Raw genomic sequence first — 19,289 nt, 5'->3', positions numbered from 1 at the left:
GATATAAATTCCAATATTTTTTCTCTTACTTTTCTTTTATTGTAATTTTATCGTATAAATTCAAGAAGCAGAATACTATTATTTAATTATTAAACTAAAAAAAAAAAAAAAAAAAAAATCCGTCGATCCTGCCAGGATTCGAACCTGGAATCTTCTGATCCGTAGTCAGACGCGTTATCCGTTGCGCCACAGGACCGTCTTATGAACAGCTTTAATGTTTGTTTATATAAGGGAATACCAACGACAGTAAGTAAATTTCTTATATTTAATCGTAATTAAGTTATTTAACTGTTATTAAATCTCGGTTCAGAAACGAGCGTACCAGTCTCTATCGCATGCATATTTACATAAAAACAATACTATAATTCACTTTTGATGAAGCACGATATTTATTTACAAATAATAAAATACAGTACACAGGTCGAGTAATGGAAAATAATAATATGTACAGTTTTACGCAGATGAATGTACAAAATGCAGATTTATTCTTTCATTGTAAAATTAAATTTAAACATAGTCTCGATATTGCTGGCAGAATCGTCATCGGTCTTTGAAGAAGCATCGTCATCGACCAAATTCTGTGTTTCCTTTGTCGATTTACAAATTGCTTTTTTAACGAATACACATTTTTCCTTTTGCTTTGGAGCAGATACAAATTTTATGGATGACGCTGTTTTCCCATGTTTCTGCTGTTCCAAAGCCATTTTCTCTCTGTAATTTCCTAAAGTACTTCTCATTACTTGTCTCTTCTTTATTAGAGGGGCCGCATTGCTTTTTAAAATATTTATATTTTTAGTTAACTCTTGCATCTGCTTATCAGAAAGTTTGCCAGCGGTTAAAGATGTTTCTAATTGCTGAATGCACCAGCATAATTCAAGCTCAAATTGATCCTCGGCTTCTTGCGTTAAACCACTTGTGGTTTCTGCATTTTTATTTTCAGAAGTGCTCGCAGAACTTGTTGGTTTTGGGGTTGTAGTACTTTTCTTAGCCACTGCTGATTTTTTATAACCCTGCAAATTATAAACATAGTTGTCACAGTCTGCCAAAGGTTAAGAGTTACAAAACACACGTATATACGTCAGAAATGAATGTACATAACAATAAGTATACCGGCTTAGGTTTCGGAGGCATTTTTAGTTTACAAGTAACACCTTTATTCACTTTTTCATTGTGTTCGGATGCGACACTGTTATTGTTCTCAATTCCATCCAACAACAATTGGGGATATTCGATTCCGATTCGATTTTCAACGAAATCGATCCTTTTGCTTGAAAGATCGATCTTCTGGATCGAATTATTCGAGTTCAGTTTTTCCAAAAATCGTTTCTTTGATGTGTAATTAATCGAAAATAGCTTTCTTCCCCCAAAGGAAAATTAATTGTCACTAGCAGACAGACCAATCAAATTGCTCGATGTGTAGGTGTTTTATGATCGAAATATGTAGAATGACGTACCTAAAGGACAAGGCCAAAGATTAATTATGGTCAAATTAAGGCATAAAATAGTTCAGAAGAATCCATTGTGCCAATATCGTATACAAAAACAAATTAAACATAACGGAATGTAATTAATTGCACCTTGAAGTTCGATGAACTATTATGTTAATTAATTATATTTTGCTTCGTTCTCATTTAAGTTTCTTACACAAAATCGATGCAGCAGAATCTCCTGAAGAGCTATATACCTTTAGTTTAGCTTCTTATTCTCTAATTTTGCTATAATCAACGTTTTTAGACGACCTTATATTGTGCATACGTGGCGCCTCTAACGGAAAAACGGCGAAGCTGCTTTCTATGTCCATACAGCGCCAATTAGTCCAGTGACAAAACGCTCAAACTGTTCGCCGAATTCGACGGTTGGTAATTCGGCGAACAGTTTGAGCGTTTTGCCGCTGGACTAATTGGCGCTGTACGGACATCGAAAGGAGGTTCATTCTTTCCCCACAAGAGGCGCCACATATACACAATGTAGGATCACCTAAAAACATTAATTTTTGACAAAACTAAGGCATAAAAAGCTAAACCAAGGACATATAACTGTTCAGGAGATTCTACTGCATCGATTTGGTATGCAACAACAAATTACAACTTTGTGAAACTTAATTAATTGCTCTTCAAAGTTTGATTAATATTATATTAAATAATGATATCTTGCGTTATTGTTAATTGTTTTTCTTACACAGTATCGATCCAGCAAGTTCTCCTGAACAGTTATATGTCCTTGGTTCAGCTTTTTATTCCCTAATTTTACCATAATTAATGTTTTTATGCAGCCCTATCTTGTGTACATGTGGCGCCTCTTGCGGGGAAAAAATGAACCTCCTTTCGATGTCCGTACAGCGCCACTTGGTCCAGCGGCAGAACGCTCAAACTGTTCGCCGAATTACCAACCGTCGAATTCGGCGAACAGTTTGAGCGTTTTGCCACTGCACCAATTGGCGCTATTTTTATATTTTCGGGAACAGTTGATTCTTGCCGGAATTTACATTACATCTTATGGAAATACTGGTAAGAATCATCTGTACGTCGTATTTACAATAATAAATAAACTTTTTACGTATGATATAGATGCAGCAGATTCTGCTGAACATTTTGGTATGCTCGAAATATTTGTTTGTCTCCTAAATTGCCGGATGTCGTGCCATTTCAAGCATAGCTATTCTTTTTACAGCAAGAATCATTTTCACCCTTAACAAATATTCAATATTCCGGACATTTTTATAACGTTTCGCTGTCAGTGAATCGATCACTTTTTAAGTAAAACGCATTAGCCGTAATTAGGGTGTCGCATGATTCGAATCTGATGCTAGAGGTTCGAAGTATTTTCGGTGTGAAAATAACCACGTTGACCAGAGTTATTAAATGTTGACGTAACCATTCTTGAAAAAAAAAAATTCCATTAGATAGTTCCGTCGGAGTTCGCGCGTTTTCGCAGCGTCGCCGGATCGGCGCACGGTTTTCGGTTCCGATTGAAATCCGTAATATTCAACGTACGAAGGGCCCCGAGAGCTGTTTACGGTCGATCGAATTTCAATGAGAATCGCCGGTGACAGATCGTGCAGCAAGTTTATCCATTGCGGTGCTAGACAAATTGACGTAGCGGAGTCGGATGACCCTCTTAGGTACATCGGCGGCTGACAAACTGGTCGGAGCCCTCTTACAACCCTCTCCGCTGCCAAATTATCGGACTCCTGTGGACAGCAAACCCATTTATACTGTCCACCGGGCTAAGACTTACTAGGGCCACGGACAAAGAGGATCGTGTCGATCCGATCAGCCGATGCTCTGCCAAAAACGGCGACGTGATTGATAGTCCTCGAACGTTCGCGCAAGTATTCGCGTTCATCAGCGACATTTGCAGATACGCCAGAACCTGGGAAACATTCGTTTCGACGGTTCAACGGTCTCTTAAACGACGAACGCGTCCGAATGTCTCGCGGACTTTGATCGAAGCGGCATTCCAGGCTAGAACGCGTTTCGATTTTCTTCCTTTCCGGTAGTTTTTTTTTATAGAGACAATATGCAACTTCTTGCGTCGGCGTTTTTCATATATATATATATATATATTTGTTGCTGTTTCAACAACGTTTAAAAATTGTTTCAACGAATAATAGTCGAAATTAGCGTAGCACTAAGTAAACTAAAAAATAAACGAGGAAAACTCTTAATCGAGATCGTAGTTACGGCTGATCTGCCGTGCCGAAAAATGGTCAGAGGACAAGGAAATTAGGTTTCTTTCGACGCGGAGTATCGCGCCGGTGTTTCGGGGATCGAGTAACCTCCGGTGGCCCGATCTTTAGAAACGTATTTAGCAGTTTCGAACGCCGCGGCGCTTAACTACGTTTTGATCGCATGGCCGTCTCCCGATGTACTTTATAACGGCGCGGCACGGAATTACGTGTCTCGTTATTCTCGCGGTCCCGTAACCGTGCCCCGTAACACAGTCTGCTGCTGCGTGCGTCATTAACTAGAATTATTCGCCGAAAAAGGAGAATCCGCGCGAACATGTGCGTCCGCGCGTATTCGTCCGTCTTCTTTCGACAAGTTGCGGAGATCGTTGAAGACACGGTTTCGTTGAGAGACAGACAGACGGACGGACACAGAGAAAGAGAGAAATAGAAACAGAGAGGGAGAGAGAAATAGAAGGAGATAGAGAGGGGGAGAGAGAGAAATAAAAAGAGGGAGAGGGAGAAATAGAAGTAGATAGAGAGGGGGAGAGAGGGAGAAATAGAAAGAGGGAGGGAGAGAAAAATAAAAAGAGAGAGAGGGGGAAATGGAAGGAGATAGAGAAATAAAAAGAGAGAGAAGGAGAGAGAGAAAAATAGAATCAGAGAGAGAGAAAAAAAGAGAGAGGAATAGAATTAGAGAGGGAGAGAGAGAAATAGTAGGAGATAGAGAGGGAGAGAGAGAAATAAAAGGAGAGAGGAGAGAGAGAAAAATATAATCAGAAAGGAAGGAAGAGGGAGGGAGAGAAAAATAAAAAGAGAGAGAGAGAGAGGGAGAAATGGAAGGAGATAGAGAAATAAAAAGAGAGAAAAATAGAATCAGAGAGAGAGAAAAAGAGAGAGGAATAGAATTAGAGAGGGAGAGAGAGAAATAGAAAGAGAGAGAGAGCATAGGAGGAGGAGCAAAAATGTTAAGAGATTGGAGTTTAAAGCCCGGCGAACAATATGGCGGACCGGAATGGAGTGAAACGATGCCGGGGGCTGTCGGATGGAGTGAGTACGGTCGACAGTAGTTGGTGGGCTATAATAACGTATAAAGTAATTAAGGACATCGGGCGACAGCGGGAAAAGGGGACAGCAGGGGCACGGGCACGGTCGCGGGGCGCAGAGGGGCGGCAGGAGCAGGACGAGGAGGAGGCGGCGGAGGTGGAGGAGGTGGTGGAGGGCCGGAGGGAGGCCGGGAAGGGGAAACGGACAGTTTAGGGAATGCGACATTTACATAGTAATTAAATCGCGGGAGCAAGTGGGACCGTTGGGGAAGATACTGGTGCTCGAGCAATTACAGACGCATTAGATTGCGGTAAGCACTTGTTTATGGCCCACCCTGGCCTACGTCGCTTCACTCGACTCGATTCCGACTGTGTTCACTCGTTCGCCAAGGCAGTTACACCGGCCGGCTTCTTCTTCCCTTTTTCCGCCATTAACTTGTCCGTGGGATATCCGCGGGGCCGATCTACGCCCTCACGAATTCCGTCGCCGGAGTTCCTTCGGGAAAAATCGGCTCGTTATCGACACCGCGCCGATACAGTGCTCGCTCGAAAATTTCGGTACGTTCGCCGATCCTCGGCGAACCGACCTCGCGACGCGAACGGCTCAATTAGGAGCAGCGCGATTTTAGACGCGACGGTCGCTGGCAATTATTCTTTGGTCGAGGTCGCACGTCGAATTTATACTTGTGATATTGCTATGGTCGCACCGCGGATTTATTATGCAAAGTAAAGATTGCATCGTCCCATCGTTGGATAATAATCGCTAGAAAATAATGCGACAGCATTTTGAAATTCTTCAAGAATGTTTCTACGATTTTGCTTAGTTCATCCGCTCGTGTTTATCATACGCGCATCGAATGCACATCGAATAAGTCGATTTTTATCAGCGCGCTTTTGCTGGCCGCGCAACGATACGCCGATTTCATTAACAAAATCACTTTGGCAGCCGATGCGCGCTCCGATTTTTTTCTCTCTCTCGCGCGCGCGCGAAATCGGCACGAAGCGCGTCGAATAAATTGACTCGTTCGAGGATAAATCGCGATATAAATCGCGGGGAGAGCACCGTCGAGAACGCGTTCTCGTAATTTTTACGAGACGCCGGGAACGAACGAACGACTTCTGGACGGAGAATAATATCCGCGGGACGAGAGGGGCGGGTTATGCTAACAGCTGGTCAGCCCCGAGGGTCCTTTCCGCTTCGTTCGGCGACGGACGAAGACAACGATGTGTCATCGTTGTCGCTAATTGAATATCGCACCCTTACCCTCCGACGGTTCCTGCCGGCGCGACGCAACGACGATCGAACAAGCTTTTAAGTAAAATTCCATTCCCGGTTCATATACGGCGGGGCCCTCCCGCGCGCACCCCCGCGCGGCCACCGGAATCACGAGCCCGGGCTTCCGGACAAAATTAATAACAACAATCGCTCCAATTAGTTAATTGAACCGGGTCGGGCGGACGCGGTTGACGCGTGTTTGTTTCGCCGGCGAATTCATCGACGACGAAAGTAGTCGAATAAAATGTTGCTCGGCCGGAAGCTTTCGATGGGGCCCGATCAAATTGAATCACGGACGCGTTTCGATACGCGTTTCGCTCCGGCGTCCTTCGATCGAAGGTCCGATCCACTAATTTGCCGCTTTTTAGCACGATTGAAAATATTTGGAACCGTCCAGCGCCTTTCAACTTTCGACCCGCGTGACCCGCGGTGGCTCGGTCAATCTTGACCCGGAGCACAGTGATTTCTCCCTAATTATCGCGCCGAGATCGCGGCTCGTTTTTATAATTTTTGGCAATCGGTAACTATCAAAATATATATAATATAATATAATATAATATAATATAATATAATATAATATAATATAATATAATATAATATAATATAATATAATATAATATAATATAATATAATATAATATAATAATATTAATTATTATAAAAATATATAATAAATAGTATATAATATATATACACACGAATAATCGAATCTGCTCTTCCCAAATCGTCAATTTTTATTTCCAAAGCAGAGCATCAATTAGGGGATGAATTTACCGTAATTTCATTTAGATTTATTTCCAGTTATTTAACAACGATTCCACTTGTTTTGTAGCTTCATTTCCGAACGATCGGAAACGTTGGTTTAAAACGATCGAACCAAAGGGGACGGAACTTATCGGAAGCGGAGAAATTCTTCCTCTCCGCCGCTGCTACGTTTTCACGGGCGAACTCAATGTTCCAAAGGGAGACGACCGCCCCGAGCGATCGTTCCTCTGTTTTCCTACGGAATCGCGTTCGTTACAACGATCAGAAGAATTTCTCGCAGCTCGTTTCCAGATTCACTCGAACTAGTTTTCCCCGGCGGGCTGGCTTTGCTTTCCGAATAAATATTTCGATCTGTTTGCCGAAGGGGCGCGGGACGCGGCGGGCACGGCAATGGGGTTGCGCCGGATCAAAGAAAGGGGGGGATGGGGGACGGGGAGAGACCGGCCATTGTTAATCTACTTTGTAGCCTGCTGGTAGCCGCGTGGAGGACGCGTCTCTGCCCGAGAGACGAATCCGAAGTCAATAAATAGAAGTACGCTTGGATAATAAAATGCAATTTAGGGTTGTAAACCTGGCTGGCGTTAACTGGGCCTCCAATCCAACTTCGTCACGTTTTAAAACGAACTCTTTTTGGATCGCTGTCCCCTCCTCCCTCTTCGTTTTCGTTACGAAGCTGCGTTTGCTGCTTCAGAATTGTCCGATTCCCTTTGGCTCCTAAAACCGCGAGGCGTCCACTGGAATTTCCTATATTAATTATTACAGTAATTCTAATAATTTATTGTATATAGTTAATTATTATATAATTTATTGTATATATAATAGATATTATATTATTAATATATATTATATGAATATATTAACAATTTAATTGTTATACTAATTATTATAATATATCGATATAATATATATAAAATAAATTTAATATATAATAGAACTTCTCAGAATGAAATAAAATTAAATTCGTCTAGGATCAAGGTTCATAAAACGCAATCGATCGAGGAGCAGAGTACTAATATCATTTATAATCATTTTTATTAATTTTATGTCATCAATGTCCTGGGATTCCAGCTCCGCATCCTGTCCAGAAATTGTTCGAATCAGGGTAGAGAGGGGAGAAGGAGGCAGCATTCGAGCGGGCCTTATAGAAACGGCGTGCACCGACAATAGGTTAAAGCATCAAATTAGGCGGTGCAGGTCAACTGCATGGGCGTCCCTTTGGCTTCGTGACTGTCGGCTGAATCCTGGCCGAACAGGGCCCCCGGATATAGGGTTGCCTCTATAATGCCATAATACAAATAAGTCAGTCAGTCAGTCGGTTGGTGCCCTGCCGCGTATACCCTAAGGTCTATTATGGTTCTTGATCTCCGACCATTATGCGTCCACCTTTCTCCCTCGATTGTTGCCTGCAAAGTCATTCGAGCTTCTGTTCCCCTCCGCTCCCTCTCTCTCTCTCTCTCTCTCTGCTCTGTCTGTCTTTCTGCTCTTTTCGATCCGCTGTATCGTTTCGATGCTCTTTTCGGGCCCCGGTCCAACACCGGCTAGCACGCACCCCTCGTTTCACCCACGCCTCGCACGAAACTTCTCTCGCAAACTCAGATTAGCCTCGGCCTTGTTCGGTTGTTTATTCGCAACAGTCGCGAGCTTCTCGCGAGACTGCAGCATTTCTAGCTTAGGCTAGGACCCAGACTGTCGCAGACGCGGAAATAAAAATTGTTCGCGTGAATTGCGCGGAATGGAAAGCAACTAGACTAAATTCTCCCTAATTGCCGGTAAATTCTTTCCTAATTTGGGAAGAGCTGCAACGACTATTCGAGCCCCTTCTTTCTAAATTGTCCATCTTTGCTCCCAAGCCGAGGGTCAATTAGGGAGAATTTATCGTACAGCAACTTCATTCGTCCTTCGATCATCCCCTAATGGATTAAAAATATATTATCAAAATATATATATTACAAAAATCAAACTAGACGAAAAATTGACGTTTTCAAATGCTTTCAATTCGTACACTGTTTCAAGTACCCAATTTAGCCACGAATGCGTAACACTGTAAAACTGTAAAAGCTGCAGAATAATTACCAGTTCGATTCGAATGTTTTCGCACTCGAGAGCGCGGCGACTCCGAGTTCGGAGGACCGTGGAGATCGGCTTCGCGCGTGCCGAATCGGGGCTCCGGCTTTCCCAGATGCGAAACGGGATCGAAAACGGTCGACGGGAAAATCTTGGAACGCCGACCAGATTATACGCATCTGCCGGTCGTTGCGTCGGACGTGTATCTACCCGGAATATATCGTTTTTGCCGGGCGGAGAGAGAGAGAGAGAGAGAGAGCACGCCGGAACCCCGCAACAACAATAATGATGTCGATTTTGTGCGCGCGTCGACCGACCATCCATCATCGACTGGTTATTATTTAAGCCGCAACTTGACGCCATAAATACGTCGTTAGAGGTAAGTCGTTGCGCCCGGAACAATGTTGTACGCGATGACATTGATGCATCGGGCCTCCATCTTTATCCCGCGGCAGCCTCGCTTATTGCGCCCGTCCGGCCCTGGAAGAGCAGCCTGGACCTCGACGGACAATTAGCCTGCTGCCGGGTCCACGGAACCGTTTCTCACCATCTCGATCCCGTGCCACGCGATATCTCCGCAAATTGGAGACGTTCCGAGTTCACGGATCTCTTCCGGTGCTCTCGACCCGTCCGCCGCGCGGCGGACATTTCTCGCGAGAAGCCAATTTTTCGCGATATTTCACGGTGTTTCGGTTCCTTTTCGAAGATGGCGACTCCTTGGAACGCCTTAGGATCGGAAGTATTAACCCGTTGCACTATCAAAGCCGTTCGAACTGCGAATCGAAGACAATTTTTCGGAATTACAATGTCTCTGTTTTATGCGACCGAGTGCATTTTGCGCATATTTTGCGCGTATGAAATCGAGCCTTGCTCGATTTGCTTGCTGGAAATCTGAACTTTGGTCGCGTAAATATCGAAAATATTATTATATTTATTTTTATATTATTATTATATTTATTATCGAAATAAATCGTTCGAGTCTCGCGGCCCGTCTTTACAGTCGCCGATTGTCAACGACCATAAAAACGAGGCTCGAGCAATCGTGTCTTCGCTTCCCGAATCGTCCATATTTCTTCGCAATTAGGGAGAATTTATTTTTACAGCGGTACAGTAATGTCTCCCTAATTGACGCTCAGATTGTCCACAAAAATGGACAATTTGGGAAGAGGAGCCTTGCGACTCCTTTTTCTAGTTACCGATTGCCAACGATTACAAAAACATAGCGCAAAGCCGGAGTAATCGTATCTTCTGTTCCCAAATCGTCCATTTTTCTGCACAATCTAAGCGTCAGTTAGGGAGACATTACTGTATTTTGCCGTTGCACTATTCGAGCAATCGCATTCCGTTCGACCTTTCGGAGAAGGATACCGGCGCGTCGCGTCGTTGTAAAACCGTGTAACAATCGCCGGCAGTAATTTCGTTGCGATTTCTATCGGCGTCGTTATCGGACAATATTCAATAACGCGCGGGTCCCCCGGTCTCACTTTTGCTTAAACAGCTCGTAAAGCCTCGCGGCTCGCGAGCCAATTTTCCCCGTCATGTAATTTCGGCGTCGACGCAAGACAACGGCTCGCCGTTAGATTGCCCGCCGGCTAATTTTATCGCGACCTTTTATCGCGCCGTTATCGAGCGATTTTCCACGATTCTTTCGATGTCGGACGCAATCAAATCGCCGGACACACGATGTATTATACGATCGGCACACACCCGGAGATTATTCGCGAGTTAATACGTCGCTTCGATCGGTTTATCTTATCGCTCCCCTCCCTCCCTCCCTCGCCCCTCGCCAAACCGCTTTGTTTGACCGTTCAATTGTCTGTCGCGATAGAGGCTGCCCTTGAAGATCGCCGGGAATCGAGATCGCGCCGTGTCGCGATTAATGCTAATTAGACGGACGAAATTCAAAGCTTAATTTCGTGGGAAATGGACGCTCGTCGTGTGGAGCGTAATATTGATTTTTATTAATATAATGTTGATATAATACTATTGATATTATAATATATAATATTAATATAATATTATTGATATTATAATATATATAGTATTACTATAATATTATTGACATTATAATATATAATATTAATATAATATTATCGACATTATAATATATAATATTATTATAATATTATTGACATTATAATATATAATATTGCTATAATATTATTGACATTATATAATATATAATATTAATATAATATTATAGATATTACAGTATAATATTAATATAATACTATTGATATTATAATAAGAATAATTTTACGATATCGTTAAATTATCCTCGACTTATAAAAACAAGCAAAAGGAACAATTTATTTCCGTTCGATATCGCCGAATACAATGGAATCTTTTCTAAAGAAAGAAAAATTTCGATTATTTTCATATCGCGTTTCCGGTTCCTTATCGAGCGAATTAATATGCCGGTCGCCGTTTCGCTGGAGATTTCGCGAGCAAAGGGGGTGGAGGGGGAGTGGAGAAAGGGAAGAAGAATCGTTGGAAAACGCGGAATGAAAATCGGGGCCGGCCCGGCGGGAAATGCAATTCGCGAAAATATTTGCGTCGAGCCGTATCGGTTTATTAGAGATAATACGCGTCGCGGACAATATGGATTCTCTGTTTCACATTTAAACGGGACGATAACCGGTAATTTATTCTTTTATTACGCCGTAATAAAACGGTCGATTCGCAGTAACGGGACAGCCGGAAAATCAGCGGGGCGAGGGACGGAGGGCGGCGGGGGAGGAAAGCGGTCCTTTTAATCGAACCACGCGTGCGCTGCCCGATGTAAACCGTTCCCGAGTTTTATTAACCGGTTATCTCGTCCGAGAATAATGGCGACGTAGGACAAAGTTTCCCGTGGAATTATCATAATAACTCCTCGCGCGGACTTTGTCGTCGCTGCGAAGAGAGAGAGAGAGAGAGAGAGAGAGAGAGAGAGAGAGAGGAAACGGGACACCTCTCGCGACCACCAGACTGCCTGCAAAGTCACGCCAACATGCCGGAAACACGCTGTCAACCCCTTATTCCCCGAATATAATAATATCGCTAATGGCGCCAGACCCTAATCATTAACAATTAATCTCTCCGAAGCGAAATTTACACCCGGCGTGTTACGGATACGATGTTTCTCTTGTTGCTGGCTAGTTCCTTTTCTCTCTTTCTTTTTTTTTAAATGTTAATAACGATAACTTCGTCTCGGTTTTCTCCACGCGTTTTTAATATTTCTTTTTTTTTTTAATTAAATAATACTCGACGATACTCGACAGAAATTTGTGGCGCCGATTATTCCGACCGCGGATCGTTGCCGATTCGAGTATCGTCTTTCGAGCTTGTTGCATCGGAAGGGTTGAAAGGAAACTCGGCGGCGAAAAAATCCGCGAAGAAATCACGTATTCGCGCGGGGCCACCCTCGCGAAAACATTCGAACCGCCGGGAGAATCTGACGCGCGCAACCCTCTTTATCCGCGTGCTTTTGTACGCACACCCGCATTTGCATATTTCAGACTAGAACGCTGAAACGCCGCGCCGCGCTTATTTCGTTCGCGAATCATTTTTACGGTTCCCACCCGAGAAACGCTGCTAAACCTTTCGGCAGAGCGGCGTTGTTCCATTGTATACAACGTGCTTTGCATTCCACTCGGCGAGAACACTTGTCCGTTCTATCCTCGGGCATTATCAAAATCTGCGCACCCATTCCTGTTCAATCAATGTCACCGTTTGCCGCGTTATCGGTAGCAAACGATCGAGAAACGGGGAAAGCACGAGCAACAATTTACAACACCGTTGGCAAATTGTCGGAAAAGATGCTGCGCTGCTCTCTCTCTCTCTCTCTCTCTCTCTCTCTCTCTCTCTGCGCAAGTGCAGCTATTTCTCCCGGAAATGTTCGGAGATTGGAATTGAAACCGGCAGATCCGAGAATACTAAGTCGCGATTCTTTTTGGGAATCGCGTTTAGGTGGAAATTCGGGGCAGTCGGCAAAAAAAGACTTGATGACTTGAAGAATGAGTTGACTTTCTTATTTATAATTTTTTGCTGCGATTCGAGGGCAATTTGGAGGCCACGTGCCACGATTCGAAGGCAATTCGAAGGTAATTCGAAGGAAATTCAAAGGCAATTCGAAGGTAATTCGAAGGTAATTCGAAGGCAATTCGAAGGCAATTCGAAGGTAATTCGAAGGAAATTCAAAGGCAATTCGAAGGCAATTCGAAGGCAATTCGAAGGTAATTCGAAGGAAATTCAAAGGCAATTCGAAGGTAATTCGAAGGTAATTCGAAGGCAATTCGAAGGCAATTCGAAGGCAATTCGAAGGCAATTCGAAGGTAATTCGAAGACAATTTGAAGGTAATTCGAAGATAATTCGAAGACAATTTGAAGGTAATTCGAAGATAATTCGAAGGTAATTCGAAGGCCACGTGACACGATTCGAAGATAATTCGAAGGTAATTCGAAGGCAATTCGAAGACTACATGACACGATTCGAAGGCAATTCGAAGACCACGTGACACGATCTGAAAGCAATTCTGAGGCTTTTCGAAGGCAGTTTGGAGGCCACATGACACGATCCAAAGGCAATTCGGAGACGTTGTCTCCCGGAAATTCGCGTCGCGTGCCGCATCTCACGCTTGGCCGACTCCGTGGTTCCTTAGCATCGACGTAGCAATAAATTACATAGGCGTCGTACTAGCACAGGTAAATTCACAGTAACCCGAAATTTGGCTGCGAGACAATTGCGGAGAATTCGCCGTACTTGTGCACCGTAGTGCAGGTCGTGGTGCAGCGATCGAACGCGGGCAGCACTTTTCGCGGGACACTTTACTACGTGCAAATCTCGATATTGTACCGATCGCATTAACCTCTAACGCACGGCGATAGACTAATGAAAATCGTATGCAAAACTGCGCGGAATAGCGTTCCGCGAAGCCGACCGGCGGGCCGGCCAGTAATTACCAAACGAATAACTCTTACGCTAAATACTAATTACGAAACAAATTACTTGCCGGCGTCATAAAGAAAACATTAATAGCTAAATATTTGCATAATATACTATCCGGGGGCCGTTCGTTTCGAATCGGCGATCGATCCCGGCCCTCGTCCACGTGGCAAGTCACTCCGCTTCGACGGAAAATTTATCGCCGGTGTCGCCGTGAATGTTAATAAACCCTCTCGCCGGTGCAATTGTTCCTCCGGCACCCTCCGGCCGATTGATTCGCGCAGGCTTTGGTACTGTCGAGGAACTGTCGCCTACGATGCAACGATCTCGAACGGTCAGAAGGCGGGGTCAACTTTCGGTCAAATTCTCCGCAATTGTCCTTTCAGCTTGCGAACAAAAATGGATCATCATGGTTTTCATAGTCGTGGACAATCGGCGACTGTAACAATCGTGTCTGCTCTTCCAAAATTGTCAGGACAATTGGAGAGAATTTACGGCAATTTGCCGCGAATAAAGGAAAAAGATGGCGGAACGTCGTGGACCTAAGGATCGATGAGGATAAGAATCGATCATCGTTCAAAGATGCTGCAACTTTGCGAGAAAAAATCGTAGCGACATAATTCGACCCACGAATTAAAGAGGAAACTTTAAACTTTCCGATGCTGTAAACGGCATGGTCGAGAAAAATTTTTCCAAGTCCACAGGGGATGTTGAAGTTTGCACATTTTCGGTGTCGCGAGCATGCCCTCGGCTTTAGGGGATGAACGATATTAAAAGCTTCAGGGAATGGACGATACTAAATATTAAAATAAAGCGTCGCAAAGTAGAGATTTCAAGCTTTAATTTGAAATAAAATTCATCGTTTCATAATGACTTTGAACGGAGTTACAGCTGTTCAAAGATCGACAATCTCTCGGCCAAGAATCAGCGATGCTTTAATTTTGCAGTCGAGTGCACTGGACGTCCATTAAAATTTCGCTGTTAACAAGTTAACAAGTTGCTAAATACTACTAATAAGTCGCTAGAGATTTCCACGACGACTGGCGCTCGTCGAATCGTACAACAAGGGGTTGCTGTGCCAGTGACCGGGACCCTTGTCCCGTCGATTGTCCAAAGACCGAGCCGATCACGTCGTCGACGATAAGCCTCGTCGCGGGCGAAATCGGACATTGAGTGGCGTGAACGTCGTCGACGTGCACGGGGCCCCGTGATCGCGTGTGAATGGACCCCCGTGAGGTTCGACGCTCGTTCCCCAGCCGGTTGTTCGTCGAAACGATGAGTGATAGACCCGAAAAGGCGAGAAGGTGACTCGAGCCTGTTTGTCGGAATCGGAGCAGCTGTGGCCGGGCCGGTAGCCGTCGGGCCTGAATGGGCCCTGGACAATGCCGACCGTCGTATTTGGACAGTATTAGCGTTAAATTTGGTCAATGAAAATAGTTGGTCCGGGGCACCGGCCGTTTGAACAGACTCCGGCTGGCGGGAACGTGGACCACTTTCGACGTCGACGGCTTCGCCGCGCAAGCGAAACCTGCGGCCAGGTTGTGCGGCGGAATCTCTCGGCCTCGGCCACGAGGCGAGGCCCGCCTCGGGACCGCCTCGGGGCCCGGGCCCATTATCAATCATCCATTCAGCTCCCTCTATTTCCGGCTTAGCTTTATAATCGGCCTGCCCGGAGAATAGCAGGTAGCCCAACACTTTCTGCCCGGGGCCGACCGTAATTGTAATTAGCCTATTATTCCGGGGATCGGAATTCTCGTTTTATACCGCTCTCTCTTTCTCTCTCTTTCTCTCTTTCTGCGAGACAGACGACTCCAAGATGGCCGCGCTTTGTTCACCCGCACGATCCACGAGGACGCTGCGTGCCTTTCGCCGGGCTGCGAGGCGGTTTCTGATCCGCATTTAATGGTCCTCTGAACAGTCCGCGGAGTCTCGCGATTGTTGCGCCGTTCCTTTATCCGTTTTATTAATTCCGACACGGTGCGGCGACATTATAGCCGCGACGCCTTGGACGGGTCCGCTTTTATTTTCGGCGAGCCGGAGGAAACGTCTGTACGACCTATTCGATTCAATTAATATCACATTGTAAGGAGGACAAAATCTGAACGACCTATTCGCTTTAATTGATATAACATTGTAATCGATGCTGTGTGATTTTTAATATAACGAATTCCAACGTAATTCTAGTCTGATATATTCGACGGATTTTCTGAGAGGGTGTTCTTGCACTGTAACAGCAAGTAGATTTTTCTACTCATCGTTGTTAATTTCGGTTGTGGAAGTCCGATTGGCGTTGCAATGAAATATACCTACTTCGTGAAATTATAATATATAAAATTTTATATATTATAATTTATATTATATCATTATTGCGTTGTTGCATTAATTACATACATAACGATAAATTGTAACGGCAGTTGGTATTCAAAATGATTTCAAGCAACATTTAACAGTTACCCTCGCGTTTAATCTCGCCTCGGTTACAACAGTTACGCTCTCTCCGCTTTGATAATACTTTCTTGCGGCCTGCGGAGGATCGCTCGCGCGTAGAGTGGTAAAATCCGGGACTACCGGTCGCATAAAAGTCTCAATTAAGAATCGGCGAATAAAACAAGACGGTAAAGAGGTCCCCGAGTGAAAAAGAGAGGCGCGGCGTCCCGGTGAAAAAAAGAAAGAAAAAGAAGAAAAGGTGCGAGACACATTTATCGCCTCCGTTAAACGCTTCGCTGCCCGGCGTCCTCGTTTTTTCCCGTCGCGTGCATCGGGCGCGACGAGACGCGTCGCCGCGACGGCCCGCACCCAAGAGGGAGAAGGGTGCTGCCCGGTCCCGGCCGCGGAGGAATTTGCAAATGAACGCTAATTGGGATTTGTTAAGCGTTTCAATTCGTCGCGGCGGCCGGCCGAAGACCTAATGCGGCGACTCGATTAATCGGCGCCGTTTAATCACCGGGCTCTCCGAGCTTTATTGCCGGTTGATCGCGACAATGAGCCACGGCCCCGCGATTCGCGCGATTTTATTGGCCGATCCATCGGCCCCGCTAATAATTCCGCGGGCCGGCCGCCCGGGGGCGGTCAGCCGGATCAAGGGTGCGCGACTGTGCCGGAGAGGATAGGAGAGGAGAGGAGAGAGATCGTAATGACTTTCCATGGAGAGAGCAGATAAAACCGAACGACCGGGGGCCTAGTTCTTAACGATGAATTTATCTTCTGTCGCGCCGCGCCGATCGCGCCAACAAAAACGCCATTTTCTTCCAGTTATAAGATACAAATGGACGAACGGACGTCTCTCTCTCTCTCTCTCTCTCTTTTGCTCTCTCGCGCGCTCGCGCTCTCCATGCAAATCGGTTTTAAATTGCTCGGTTACGAGCCGAGCCGAGTCGGTGCTCGATGATGCATTCGTGCGTCGTTGCTGTTGCCGGCATAATTACCTTTGCATGTTATTATTGTTGTTATAAAGTTCAACATTGTCATTATTACCAGCATAATTGCCCCCGGCGCGGTATTATTATTGCAAAGTTCAACGGCGATGCTATTGCCCGCGTAATTACCCCCGCGTATCGCTATTATGAAGTTCGCCGTTGTTCCCGCCGAAACGCGGCGGCCCCGTTGCTGTTGAGAAACGATTGTTTAAATAATTTCGAAACTCGCTCTGTCGCTGTTGCCGCCGCGATCGCCGCGACAAGGGTCCACGAATGATAATTGCGGATCTTGACGCGAGAGGAAAATTGCCGAAGTTGAGAAGAAGCGTCGAGTCTGCGCGCTTTTCGTTGCACCGAATTCACGCATTGTTCACGGATTTCGTTGCTACGATTTCGCATGATTTCGCGAGATTTCGCGGGATTTCGCGCGATATTAGTACGTTTCCGCCTTCGAACGACCAACTTCGCTCGCGCGCTTCGTTCTCGGCACGATTATCGCCGGCCTTGGAATCGCAGGATCGTCGCGAACGCATCGTTTAATATTCGTTTTCGTCGACGAGGATCGAAACGTCGTTGCCGTCTTGTCCGGAACACGTCGGGCGTTGTCGTTAATACGATTGCGTTGCAAAGTTCGAAGGGTGTCCGGACGAGCCTGATGAACATTTACGGCCGGCGATTGGAAGTTTCGAGCGGGCCGGTAGCAGCATTTACGGGATTAAAATGTCCGAATTGAGACGTCCCGGAGTGGCCGGCGTATATCGGGTTTAATGGGACCCGTTCCGAAGGAAGGCAGCGGCGCGGAACGAAACGGGCGACGACTGTGAAGCCCGCACACGATAATGCGATGATCTTTCGGGGGACAATATTAATGAAACTCTGCCCGGTCGGCTGCGACGTACCGCCGGGATCGATAATGGGACCTGCGAGCCCGCTATTTCATTCTCACCGACGAATATTAATTCGATCGCTCGGCGACTCTCTCTCTTTCCGCCCTTATGCGATTCAATCGGCGATTGGACGATCGTTTGATCGAACGCGACGAGAGATCTTGACGGCTATTATATCCGTCGACATTTAAGTTACATTGTAATTCAACTAGATCTTGATTCAATTGCGTGTTTAAAGATAGATTTTTGACAGACTTTGTTAGCCTTCGCGTTGTTTTCGATGCAACTGCAATTTATTTCGTTTAAGGGTGAAGCGTGCAAACGAGAGGCGATATTTAGCAATTTCTTAATATTTTGGCAATATTTTATATATATTTTATTATATTATTTATTTCTATTTATACTATTTATCTTTATTTAGAATAATTTAAGTTTTATTCTGGATAAACAATTATCCAGAAATAAACGATTCCGAATTCTGCAGCAAGGGGTTCGAGCACGCTAGGCATTCGAAAATACATGCCACTGCAGTTTCTTTCACCTAAATTCGGCGGAAACCATGAAATACCGGCCCTATCGGTGCCCCTCGCATACTCGATTTCATCCCCCGGGATTCCGTGTCCCGATCGCTTAAAATCCGCTCTAAATAGGTGGAAATAAATCGTGTCTCCATTCACGGTTAAACAGAACGTCGTCGAAACGTTTCGAGGACCATCGAAGCCCACATGAAAAATTAGGTGGCTCGAAGGGGGGGAGCCTCGGGGAAAGGAGAATATCGTAGCAGATGCGACCGGGCCGGGCCGGGCCGCCCGGCCGACGCTCGGAGGGTCGCGAATTTCGGGAATTTATATTCGGGCCGCGATTACGCGTCTCGTGACCGCGTCCAGGACACCGGAAAACTTTCGCAGGACTCTTCTCGCAGGACTCGGCACCTCGGATCCGATCCGATAACGGTCCGTCGACCGGCACTTCCAGAACCCGAACTTCGAAACAAACGTTTTTCGGCGAAGAAATAGGGGCTGACGATACACGGTTCCGCGTATGGGGACCCCTCGGCCGCCTATGGGGAGTCTCGCGAGTCACGGAGCGACTTTTCCTGCAAGTTGCCCCGCGAACTTTTTCCCTGCGCGACGATTTATCGGCGACGGTCTCTCGCGATTCGACGAATGCACCGAGCCCGATTGCGACCTCCTTCGATGATTTTTAGCGCGAACGTTTGCTGCGCGACTGCAAAGTCGTCGC

General features: G+C 45.5%; 1 protein-coding gene and 1 non-coding gene across 3 annotated transcripts; both read right to left on the bottom strand.

Moving 5' to 3' along the window:
* Positions 1-123: 123 nt before the first annotated feature.
* Positions 124-196, bottom strand: TRNAR-ACG (transfer RNA arginine (anticodon ACG)). The gene has a single exon. It is a non-coding gene; the product is annotated as a tRNA-Arg (tRNA).
* Positions 197-365: 169 nt separating this feature from the next.
* LOC117222173 (UPF0488 protein CG14286) lies at positions 366-1,763 on the bottom strand. Of its 2 annotated transcripts, none has more exons than XM_033473733.2 (3): positions 1,645-1,763; positions 1,111-1,454; positions 366-1,010 (listed from the first exon to the last, which is right to left on the bottom strand). In XM_033473733.2, the coding sequence occupies exons 2-3, from the start codon at positions 1,129-1,131 to the stop codon at positions 483-485; spliced, it is 549 nt and encodes a 182-aa protein (XP_033329624.2). In that variant the 5' UTR covers positions 1,132-1,454; positions 1,645-1,763; the 3' UTR covers positions 366-482. The 2 variants fall into 2 exon arrangements, with proteins under 2 accessions (XP_033329624.2, XP_033329623.2); XM_033473732.2 differs by having other exon boundaries at positions 1,578-1,735.
* Between the last annotated feature and the right edge of the window lie 17,526 nt (positions 1,764-19,289).

Source organism: Megalopta genalis, chromosome 3 (genome assembly GCF_051020955.1).
Source record: "Megalopta genalis isolate 19385.01 chromosome 3, iyMegGena1_principal, whole genome shotgun sequence".
Lineage (NCBI taxonomy): Eukaryota > Metazoa > Arthropoda > Insecta > Hymenoptera > Halictidae > Megalopta > Megalopta genalis.
Note: the sequence above shows the minus strand (reverse complement) of the source record. Positions and strands in the feature narration are given on the sequence as shown.

Excerpts from the sequence above, each read along its gene's own strand:
- LOC117222173 (XM_033473733.2), bottom strand. The coding sequence starts at position 1,131 with ATGCCTCCGAAACCTAAGCCG. Across the intron at positions 1,011-1,110 it reads TGCCTCCGAAACCTAAGCCG|GGTTATAAAAAATCAGCAGT; the intron begins GTATACTTATTG and ends TATAATTTGCAG.